General features: G+C 48.3%; 1 protein-coding gene across 12 annotated transcripts in view; it reads right to left on the bottom strand.

The window, feature by feature from the left end:
• UIMC1 (ubiquitin interaction motif containing 1) overlaps positions 1 to 12002 on the bottom strand; it is a 38386-nt gene extending 26384 nt beyond the window's left edge. For 5 of the 12 annotated variants that reach the window (XR_013957779.1, XM_080626869.1, XM_080626879.1 and 2 more), the window contains exons 1-3: positions 11865 to 12002; positions 7679 to 7836; positions 506 to 596 (exon numbers count right to left, since the gene is read on the bottom strand). Coding sequence is in view for 6 of the 12 variants with exons in the window: in XM_080626869.1 (XP_080482995.1) it covers positions 506 to 596; positions 7679 to 7828 (241 nt within the window). In the remaining 6 variants the exon portion in view is untranslated. Of the gene's footprint in view, positions 1 to 505; positions 597 to 7678; positions 7837 to 10711; positions 11046 to 11864 lie in introns of those variants that run through there. The other 7 variants (XM_080626878.1, XM_080626874.1, XM_080626873.1 and 4 more) reach the window with 6 other exon arrangements.
• Positions 12003 to 12085: the final 83 nt, after the last annotated feature.

Here is a 12085-nt window from a genome sequence, read left to right on the forward strand (position 1 = left end):
TTTATGTAACAGCAACATGACATAAAGCAAATCTCTTGTTCTTAACACCCTTCCTTGTGTTGCCCAATGCTGCTGGCTCCTCCGGCTGCCTACGAGCCCATGATTTCAGAGAACTGTCAACTGCGACTCAGATCTTCCCTGAGCTGCGACTGCCGGGTCAGAGCATCGTGATGTTTCAGGGAAAGACAGCAGCAGAGGGGCCTGAACAGGAAGGCAGTTTGTGACTGACAGTGCTTTCAGATCATCTTCAACCGAGTTTGAAACCCGGTGAGGAACCAACACCCTCGCACACTTATTTTGGAAGTGCACCAGTCTGTGCCTGGGGAGAAAACAAGTGACAGTGTCTATTCAGAAAGGCAAATTTCACCCCTGAGAAGGGTCTTCTCCAGGATCTGTGCTTCCCCCACCACATCACAGCCTTTCTGCAAAGGAAATAATCTCTAACACGAACAGCAGAAGCTGCTCACCACCAGTCTACTTCCCCAGCCCCACGCTCGAGACCTACGTGCAATTTTTCTTTTAGCAGCAAACTTCGTTCTCTCCAGCTGCTGTTTTGTTCTCTTCTTTTGCAATCCACTCTCCTCCTTTGACTCCTGCTGTAATGGAAAAAACCATGGTGAGGGCATACAGCATGTAAGAAATACTACCAGCTCCCTCCCCCCCACGACTCAGACACAAACACTGGTTCAAGAACAAGCCTCTATTTGTGTGAAATTTGAATTTCAAACATAATTCAAGCACATTCTGTAACTATTAAAAGCTGTGTGATAAGCATAACGAGCAAAAAGAGTTACAGACTGACATAAACAGAGAAGTAGGACAGACAATAGACTTCATGCCAGTCACCACCATGCACTGCACCTGCTGCCCATGATTTTAGAGAGAATTCATTTGGCCTTGCTAAAACATGGGTATTTGTCAGCACTCAAAACAGAAAAGCAAAACCTTTTTATATCCGAATATCACACACCTCTAAGCTGGGACTGTTTCCTGCCACGTAGCTTCTAGTACTCTGCCCAGACAATTTCAGGTGACCAAAACTAGAATCCGAGCCATTTTGGGGGACCCTGAGGGCAGGAGAGCCAGCTGTATTTATTCCTCCTGCTATTCTCTCATTGTATTTGCCACAAGTGTTTAATTTTTGAAGCTTGAGTACTCCAGAAACCTAAAGTCTCAAGGCCTCCTGGAAAAATACTCCCATGAACAACCTCAGTGCCTACTGCTTTAAGCACATGGACTGCCACAAGAATGGTCACAAGATGAAATGACAGACATTTATGCAAGCTGCTGTCCTAACAGCTTAAGTGAGGGCATACACATTACCAAGGGCTGGCACTGGACCTCTTCCAATTTCACTCTCTGTATCACGTAGGATTAGAATCAAACCCAGTGTTTCAGGCAGAGACCCATGTGTGGCCAGGACGGGGCTTCATGCATCTCCATCTGAGCTGGTTTTGTTCTCCATGAGACTCCTGCAAACTGGCCACATGCTTGTGCCTCATGCCACCTCCTGTGCCAGGACAGGGCTTCCACATGGGGTATGTGGCTGGGGCTACTTTAATGCAAGCAGATACACTGCTTATTATCAAGTGTCATCAATTTCTGCTGCCCGTTGCCTGTGTTTCTGAACCTGTGAAGTCCTTTCAACTGTACCTCTATGCTGAGTTTTGTTCCAGCCATCTCTGGTTTAATGTTATCTGTAGATTTTATTAATGTACGTACACCACTTGCTCCCTCTTACAGATCGTTAATGAGGATGTTAAAAGACACACAGACCTAATATTGATCCTCTTGGCCTCAGCTTTACATCTCCCTGAAACAAGCCTCTCTTCTGTTCATCACCAGCCTTTGCTCACAGTCTTTTAGCAGGATTTCAATCCAACAATGTTACTATCTAGACCAAATTGAATTATTTATCCAACTAAGATTTTGCAAGACATACTATCAAGCGGTTTCCTGAAAGCCTAATACATTACAGCTTCTACATGCCCCAATACCTACACCATTCCTCACTTCCACCAATTTAAGAATCAGCTCACAACAAGGCAGCAATTGTGCTTGTCAAGTCCACACACACATATTCATGCTTGCACCTAAGCATTTTCCCTTTGACTGAATCCTTCTCTTCCTCACCCAGCTTGGTTTTGGTACCCTGTGTCTAAAATCTGCTGTCTCCAAAAGACTGCCTCACAGCCAGATTCTCTCTTGCTAGAAGATGGATGCTCACACACAGCAGGTGAAATCCTCTCTCTCAGGGCACTGCATGTTTTCCATAAGGCATGGGTTTTCCTGCTCCAAACTGCCCTGCAGTGGCAGCCCCATGGTGGGGCTTGTGAGCAGCTCACACCTAAGGGAGTGCGGAATGGTCTGTGGGGCTGCACCAGGATCATGCTAGGATTATATGCTGGAGAGAGTTCAGCAACAGCTCTCCTGCTGTCCCCCAAAGCCCTAACAGTGCTAAACCTACTGCAGTTTAAGACAGGGGCAACTTAATTCTAGGCTCTGTAAATCCCCAGCTCTTCTCTCTGGGCATCAATCTTCCCCTCATCACTCTTGCAATTCCCAGAAGGTCAAGCCTGACACTCATCTGCAGCTCTCTTCCAGGGCATGGATGTGATTTATGAGCACACCAAACTTTCCATGGCTGCCAGTGTCTGCTCTGTGCACAGAGACACACCGTTACAATACGCACCACAGGACAAGATGGGGCTCAAACACCTCCAGGGCTTTGGAGAGGAACGGTGTGCCTGGTGGCATGCAGGCTGCCCGGCTTCACCACACAGCCAAGGCTATGCCTCAGTGCTGGGTCCTGAAGAACCTCCACATTTCCAACAGCAGCAGGAGCAAAATTATTGCAGGACACGTGCTGTATGAACCTCATACATTTGAGAAAGATGTTTAAATTGCTCAGCAGCGTTCTACCAAACAGCTCCAGCACAGTGAAGCGCTGAAGCAAATCCAATTAATCCTGATGGACCAAAATATACACGCACATCTCAATTCCAAGAATTCTTAAATCTTCTTTATTTTTAAACCCAGAAAATAAAACATACCTTTTAATTAGGATTTATGGCTGTTTGTACCTCTGCTGGGAGAGAGCCCCGCAGGCCCCAGAGTGCTCTGCATAAATGCAGGCATGGATGGAAGAAACAGAAGGGGCCCAGAAAACTCAGAGAAGACAACAGGGCTTGCTCCTTCTGACCCAACCTTTTTAATGCTCATCTCTCTACAAGGATAATAGGAACTCAGGGGGCCACTCAACCAACTGCCTTTCTAATAAGATCACTAGTCCAAAAATAATCTTAATCAATTAAAATACTCCCAAACTGCAGCCAATACTCTTAGTTACAAGGTCATCTCCAACACACAACTTCCAGGGGAATCTAATTATTCTAAGCGGAGGCGAGGCAGGGGCTGTGCACCTCTGCTCAGTGCCAGCCTGGAGATCGTCTCCCCTCCTCTGCCATCAGTTTAAAGCATAATGGCCAGAAAGGATCCAAATTCTCTTCCTGTGTATCAGGCTCCACAGTTTAATTTATGATGCTCTCCGATGGGCAATTCCACTGTCAGCACTGTACACAGATGAAGAAAAAGACAGGTTTCCAAAGTCCCCTGCACGTTTAGTGGAAGGCAGCCACTATTCTTCCTTGGGTTTTTTTACCCTGTTTGGTTTCACCAGACAGCAGGAAATCAAATTCCCATTTTAAAAATGCTTTTGCACATACTTAAGAGAACCTGAAGCTGCCAGCAGAAACATTCAGAGCTCCACTCACTTCTAAAAGCCCGTAAATGGAAGCCAGTAGCCAGCCTCCCACATCCTGCTCCCTCCAATCCACATCATAAACCACAGAAAGCAGCTTCCACCGACTCAGGGAAGGAAAGGCTACAGAAGAACGTCTCCATAGCTAACAGTGCAGGCTGCAGAGTCAAAAGGTCTGGGTAGTTTTACTGCTCAGTAACAGTTGGGACCATCTAACAATAGGGCACAGCCAAACACCACACGTCCTGCATGGGAAATACACAGATGAAAACCAGACTAATTTATTTTTAAAAGCCAATTAGATGTTGGAAGTGCCACGTTTGGCTCTAGCCAAGGCTGCTGCTGCTGAAATTAATATCACACCCTACTTTATTAGTATCTGACTTCAGCTCAGAATCTGTTTCAGCTCTGCTCTGTCTTTCAGCTCATTAGAACAAACCTGCTGGAAGTGGAGACTTGAACAACAGACACAACGGGGCTTGTGCCAGACGTGTAGTTCCTGACACACAGGAGGGAGGCCTCTGCAGGAAAAACAGCTTTCACCAGGCTGTGAGGAGCCTGGATTCAGACCAACCTGATTTCTGAGGAGAGGGTACAGCACAGCACACTCAGACTGTGTTCTCCTCTGAGAACTGGAGTCCCTCGGTACCACAGCAGAGCCCCTGGGGACAGGAGGGTGCTGTAGTGATACTCCCACGTGGCTCTGCTTCACTCGGATTGCCAATGGTGTGAGGAGTGCACTGCCACCCTCGTGTGACACTGCCAGCACCATCTTCACTATGAGGGTGGTGAGGCACTGGCACAGGGTGCCCAAAGAAGCTGTGGCAGCCTCATCCCTGGCAGTGTTCAAGGCCAGGCTGGATGGGGCTTGGAGCAACCTGATCTAGTGTAAGGTGTCCCTGCCCATGGCAGGGGGTTGGAACTGGATGAGCTTTAAGGTCCCTTCCAAACCAAACAATTCTATGATTCGATGAGCTTCTCCATAGCAAGGTGTCCCTCAGGCCATACCTGGTCCTGAGACAGGTGTTCTCTGCCACAGTTAATGGAGAACAGGACAGGGCAGTGGCTAGGTTCCAGCCAATGTCCAAACACACCTCCCTCTTTCTACCAAAACCAGTATCTGATCTGGAACATCAACACATGCTGCTATTTATCCAGACTGCAAGTATCTCCAAACACAGGGATAATCAAGCAAAGGAATGTTCCACACCAAAGGGAAGAGGGGCCATGGATACCATACAGAAATAGATGGCACCATCAGCACGGAGTCTTGTCATATGTTCCCCAACGGCTGGCAGAGCTGATGAATCTGGCAGAAAGAGCCTGTGAGACTTCATGCAGACTCCATGAGCGAAGGCAGGTACTCTCAAAGCTCACAAAGGATCTACCCAAGGAAAAAGAGTCCCACAGCAGATCAGCAGCATTTTGGGTTAGGGTCCAAGAGGTCAGCACAGCTGCTGGGCCTCTGCTGGGTGACAATCATCTTTCATACATGGCTTCAGAACATCTTGGAGGTCAAAGAGTCTTCATAAAACAGCCCAATTTACACAGGAGGCTCGTGAGCCAGCCCAGGAATTGCTATGCTTGGAGAGAGCATTGCTGGGCACTATTTGAAATATTGTCTATTTGTGAATGACCACCTGTATTCTGGCATGGGCAACTGATTCCCTGCAGGACTGATCAGTCAGGGGAGACAGGAGCCACTTTGCTCATTCGTCACGTCTGCATTTTCACAGGCACAGCCTGCACAGAGAAGGTAATCTCTTGTTTCCACAGAGCTAGAGAGACTGTTCTTATTTTGTCTGACCCTTCCCAAAAAAAAGAGAAGCATTCCCCAAATCCAGGATTATATATAGCAGAGATCAGAAAGCCCCACATCCAGAAAACTTCTTTCTGATGCAGCTCTGTGAATGCCACAGCATAGACATGAGCAAAGAAAGAAAACTTGGCAAAAAAAAAAAACAAACCCATGGATGCTTGATAATCCAGCATGACTGAAAAATTCCTGGGAGAGGCAGTCTGCCAAAGATCATCAAAAGTGAGAAGCTGGAGGCTTTCCAGGTGCAGCTGCTACAAGATCTGCTGGTCTGGAAGCAGAACTAGGGACTTGTTCTATAGATACCTGCCAAGAGACTGCCAAGGAAGAAAGCCATCGAATCAATGATGCCCAAATTGTCCTTGTAGCTTTTGATTCATAAGGAACCATGTCCTAACAGATGCAAGATTAATTGAGAATGTATTGTTCTCTAAAATTGCTATTGATCTGAGCTTCCCACACCTCTTCTTGAACACATAACAAGGTCTTACTAGAGCAAGAACAACAGTTGCAAGGTTTGAAATTGAAATTCAACTTGATGTACACTGAAGAGCTGAGACAGTTACAGAAGCCAGACAGTTATTTTTTTGAGATCCCAAGTAAATCACATTTTTGGGTTTGATTTTGCAGAAAACAACACGACAAGAGACTATGGCACCGGATCTGGAAGCTGATGACTCACAGAAAGAGACTGAACTGAATAAATCCACTCATTCAACTGACTGAACTGTTGTCACTTATACAGAACCTAATTGGCTCTTTAACGGCCTCTCTGAGCATATCCTTTTCTGTAATATGACCGATTATGCCATCAGAATTTATTGTTTATAGACAAACTTACACAACAGTCAGGAGCCTAACCTTTTTATAGATGTCTTTTAAGAGACGTTTGCTTCCCCTTTCTCAGATACGTGCACATTGAGATGAATAATTGCAGACAATAACAGGTCCTGATCTTTTATGTACTGCAGCAGCTCTTATAGCTGCTGATTTCTTTTTTCCTTATAGGTTTCACAATAAAGGCCAGTGATGCAGCAGACATCTGAAGTTAACTTAGCATATTGCAGAGCTAAGGGTTTAACCCCACTGAACTATTACTGCCATATGTTCCATTTCTTTCAGGGAATTTCCCAATGGGAAAGAACTCAGACAATGTGAAGAAAAAACATCCAATATCATTTGCCCTACAGCTTCTTACTGTTTATTTCTGGTGCTTTTCCCCTCCTCACATGATAATCGCCTTATTGTAGAGGAGCATGCTGCAGATGTGGGAGCGAAAGGGACTTGATTTAAGATCTGCAGCTTGAGAGTAAACTGAAATGCTTCTGAAAATGGTGGAATTGCAAAAAGCAGATTAGGATCCCCAAACACCAGCAAGACAGAGCAGAGCCTCAACAGTCATACACAAAAACCCGACTCTAATAGTTCCCTCTCATGTACCTCAGCCAGTTGAGGACAGATTCTCAAGCTCTGGGCTTCCCCCAAGCAGGAGTGCCTGTACTCAGCCCAATGCCAATGTGACAGACACAGACATTTCAATCTTTTAGGGTAAGAATGATGTTTGCAATGAGGGATCAGGGATCTGAGCCTTTATGTCTCAGTGAGGCACTCCCACACAGCAACTCACCTCTACAGCCTATGGAAGTGGGTTAAAAACTCAGGCTTCTGTAATTCAGGATCAGTTTACCTGACACCAGCTGTGCCTGAGCTACTCACAAGCCCATGTTCTGAATCATTTTCTTATCTATTTGCAGATAATACAGAATCATGTTTCTAAGGTTTAGCTGGAAATCAATCAAATAAAAATTATGAAAAAAAGATTTGTAAAGGGATTGAGGAAAGGTTACTTTGAAATTACGTTTCAAATTCAGTTCTGAGAGGATTTGGTTATCAAATCCCAGACTCATAACTCACCCTCACGAAGCACACCATTCATTTCCTAGTCAAACAGGATCTGATTCATCTCATATGTAAGAAAAGGAACGGCACAATAACCCTTGCACAAAGCCTGACCCCAGCACAGACAGTATGGGGTGCCGGGGCTCTCTCCTGCCACAGCAGGCCCCAGCACAGGCTCTGGCCAGCACAAGGTGATCACTGACCTCTCCATCGCTGTCAGATATAACAATGAATGCATCCACAAAGCTGCGCTTCTTCTTGGTGTTGGCTGAGGTCCTCTTATCTTCCTCCTCTTCCTCCCCATCCTGGCCTCGAGAGTCCAGGCCCTCTGTGGGCTTCTTCCTCCTCGGCATCCTTCACTCTGAAAGAGAGGGAAGGATTAAAAGCCATTTGTTTCCTTCTGATTTAGATTTCTCCTAACAGCCATCCTTTTTTTTTTTTGCTATTTTTAGTCAAAATGCTGCAGGCATCGGAACCTTTATTACAAAGCGTGGTGGATTTAGTGTTACTGGGAGCCACATGTACAAGTCACCACTCATCTAGTTAAGAATTCCTTATTACAGCTGATTGCTAAAAAGGGGTTTCAGGGGAACAGCAACACAGAAGCCACTCTGAATGCCCTCACTCCAAAGTAATGAGGCTTTCCTCTTAAAGCTCATCAGCAAACTCCACCAAAGCATTGCTTCACAGCAGGTCTGCTGCCCTTCAACACAACCCCAAATGTCCCCTCCTCAGCCTCACACCTTCATTATCCTGGCACAGAACAAACCAGGCTGTGGCTGCAGATCAAGCTGGAATTTGTGTGCCAGAACAAGAAGCCACCACAGCAGAGCCATTTGTCAGCTTTTATATTCAACAAAACAAGGGGGAAAGACACATTCTTCAAAGGAAGCTGTTTTGCTGTCAGCACAGCAGCTCAGAGGAAGGCTGCATCAGCACTACAAAAAGGGAAAATGCAGGCGATGGCAGTAGGCAGGTTGGAAACAAAACAAAAGGTTTATGTTGCAGCCTGGATTTCTCAATGAGCATCAGGCTCCGGAAGTCCTCTGCACAGACATGCCCAAATCATTTGTATTAGAGAAGGCACTTGACAAGCAGCGAGGAACCTGCTGAGCGTTATTAGTGCAAACCTGAGTGCTCTACGAGCAGCACAATTGAGGGCAGGTGCCCACACAATGCAAGCTAGCACTTCAGTGTCTCCTTTCCTTGCCAGCCCAGACTGTTGGAGAGAGATGCACAGCAAGCATTAGCTGCTGTGATAAAAAGGACTCAGACGAGAGGATCAGGAAGAGATCTCAGTGAAGGAGACCACCCTTTCCCTTCTGTGTTTGCTGTTCACCAAACAACCCGACAACAACATTTGGTGCTTCCTGAACTGTGATGTAGGAGAGGCTCACAAAGCAGGCTGAGCACGATCAGCTCTGTTGAAGTTAGAATTCAACATGTGCAGAGTGGTTAAGCAACAAGCCCCTCGTGTTACACACCAGAGAACAGCAGAGCTGGAAATGCAAGTCAACTTGGCTGGTTCCCAGACCAGTGTCCTTCCACAGGATCATTCTGCCTTCCCTCAAGATCACTGAAATAGCTCAAATGTGCTGCTTAGATCTAAAATAAGAGTAGGAAAAGATATAAAAAGGACCCTAGGTTACCCAATATAAAGCCATACCCTTCTCTGTAACACCACAAAATTGCAAACAGCCGCTTTATGTAGAAATGCTAATGGAGAAGCTCAGAATCCCCATCAGCGCCAGGAACAGCAGTGCACTGCTCCACCTACAGTCCGAGGCAGCAAGGTGAGGCTGAGAGAGGAATACACACATTCCCTCCCTACTATCTGCAGCCTCCAGAAGCTCTTGTCCTCTCAGCCTCCCTTCCTCTGCAAACACATGCACACACATGCCTAGAGACAAAAGATGATTATGCTGGTAAGTCACGATCTGCACTGAAGGTTTGCTGAGCCCTCTGAAGATGGAACACTGCACAAATGGCATGCCCAGCACCAGAAATGACTGCAAGGACCGCTGCAGTCCACAAACGTTTCTTTGTTTAGGAAAGGCAAATAAAAACAAGTGCTGCTTTTGAAAGAACAATGGCTCTTGCTAAACAAAGCTGTCCTGCTCCAGCCGAGCCCAACTCGGGTCCTGTTGGAATATCCTCATTACACTTCATCCATTTTTTATCTTTTGCTCCAAATGGCCTCTTTGCCCTCTGCCCAGAAAGATGAGCTGAGCCTCACCCCCAGCTGCTGAGACCTGCCCCACAGAGGGTGTCTGTGGCAGTGGGGAGCACTCCTTTATCAGAAGGAAACCACTTACACAGACGGTTTAGCACAGTGATGGGGAGCGAGGCTTGTGCCTCTGGTGCATGAGCCCACGCAGGCTCACCCTGGTTTTGAAGAGCCAGCCTGGAAACCTCTTCACCACCAAAACAAAAGCATGTGCCATGCTGCCTTGTTTTTAAAATCCATGCTGGTATCACCAGCTCTCCTCTGACTCCACAATGCATCTTCTGCTTTATGCACTGTGCTAAACAAGAGATCACTGAGAAGTATCAGCTGGAGTTTTGATGAGTCACCTACCTTCAACATTTAAAGGGAAGGGAGGGAAAAAAAAGAGATGCAAGAGATGTAACCACACAACTCCCACAACGCTGCTGAAAACGAAGGGACTTGTGGCAAAGAGTCTCTGTAAATGTAACTAAGGGAACAAGACAAATAAGAGATCACTTGTAGCTGCGCTAGTCTGAGGCTATGAGTAGGAGAGCAAGATAATAGCTTTTATTAGACAAGCTGGTACAGCTGAGGGAAGAAAACACGCATCAGAGTACACACCCCCCCTCTTCAGGTAGGGAACTTAAGCTGTATTTTGCTTTTAGCACTCTGGGGAAGGACAGCTGCTTGTACCCAAGGCGATGACACCTGCTTTCAGGCTCAGCAAAACCAGACTGAATTATCTAAAACTACCTTTGCAGCTTTGCTCACAAAATCATCTTCCAGTTATCCAGGTTTTTTCCAACTCTGAAGTTAACAGAATGTCTTTGTAAACGCTGACAGCAAAGGTGACCTCCTGACAAGGGACTCGCACATGCCATGCTTCTCCAGTCACATTTTTAGGGATATCCTTGAAGATTCCCAACTTGTGATTATTTGTCATTTTCCCCTCTCATCTATCATTTTGATGAATCAGAAAGCAATTACCGACAGAATAATTCTAAATCTTGACACTGCAGCTACAGACCTGCCAAGCTGTGACAGCTTGAAAAATGCTTGAAAATGAAGCCAAAAATGAATGACTCTCATCCCCGGATGAGTTTCTGAGCCGTTGGAGACACAGGCTGTCGCTTTGTAAACAACTCCCCCCACCTCAGGAAGAGGAGGCTCCATGCTCAGGCAGGTCAGCACCACACGCCTCAATTCAAATATCATTCCCGGACCCCCAGCTTGACCCATCACGCAGCACCCAGCTGATGCTCTGCAACCAGCAAGATATAAGGGCTCAATGCGCCTGCGGGAGAGAAGTTGTTTACAGGATTTATCCCTTTATAGAGCTGGGTCTTCACAAGAAGGGACTACAAAGGCCACGCGGGTCCATCTGCAAATGCCACTGAACTCTCAGGAGATGCAAATTGTTCCACTGCCCAAAGCAAGACCTGCACACAGCACCTCTCCCTCCTCCAAGGACAGGCCCTGCATGGCAGGGGGAGAGCAACCCTCTCCCCAGCACCCACCTGAGGTCCTCAAGTCCCCAACCTGCTGCTTTGGGGCATGGAGGGCTCTGCAGGGAGACTGACAAGGTCAGGATCGGGGCTACTAAACAAGCATCACCCTGGGGAGGAAGCATGGGGGATCCCAAACGGGATGAGGGTGAGCTCGGGAGAAGGGGGTCAGCCACAAGGAGCGTGCTAGGGCTAACCCAGGAGGGGCAGGGGGACAGGAGGGGCAGGAAGCCGGCCACAGGGCTGAGCCTGGGGCATGGGGCCACGGCAGAGCCGGGGGCCCGGTTTTGGGGCGCACTCCCCAGGGTACAGCCCCATGAGAGGTCCCAGAATGTCCCCAGAGGAAGGGGCACAGTACCAGGGACTCCTCCAGGGCAAAAGACTGGGAACAGCCCCGAGGGGAATGATACCGGGTGTCCCTTCCAGGGAAAGAAAGGCGCTGGAGGCCGGTCCCCGATCACCGGGATAGGGGCCGTGGGCACGCCTGGGGGCTCAGACCCGGAGCAGCGCCAGGGGAAAGGGGCAGGGAACGGCCCCGGGGGAAGAGACGGCCCCGAGGGAGGAAAGGGGATCGGCGCCCGGCCGCGGGAGCCCCGCGGCGGATGGGCCCCAGGCAAGCCCCAGGGCAGCGGGCCCGGCGCGGAGCAGCAGACCCCGCAGGGCACAGGTACTCACCGGGACCAGGCCTCCCGCGGGCCGGCGCCCAGCCCTCGCCGGGCCACTCCACCGCGCCGGCCCCGGTCGGCGGGTCCCTCACCCGAGCTCAAGTTGGCGGCGGAGGCCTCATTGCCCTCACCCAATATGGCAGCGGCAGCTTCGCGCTACGTCACGTGGCCGGCGCGGCGGTGAAGCGGGAGTCGCCATGCCGCTGGCGGGCAGGTGGTGGGCCGGGCGCG

This window comes from Psittacula echo (assembly GCF_963264785.1).
Source record: "Psittacula echo genome assembly, chromosome: 11".
NCBI lineage: Eukaryota > Metazoa > Chordata > Aves > Psittaciformes > Psittacidae > Psittacula > Psittacula echo.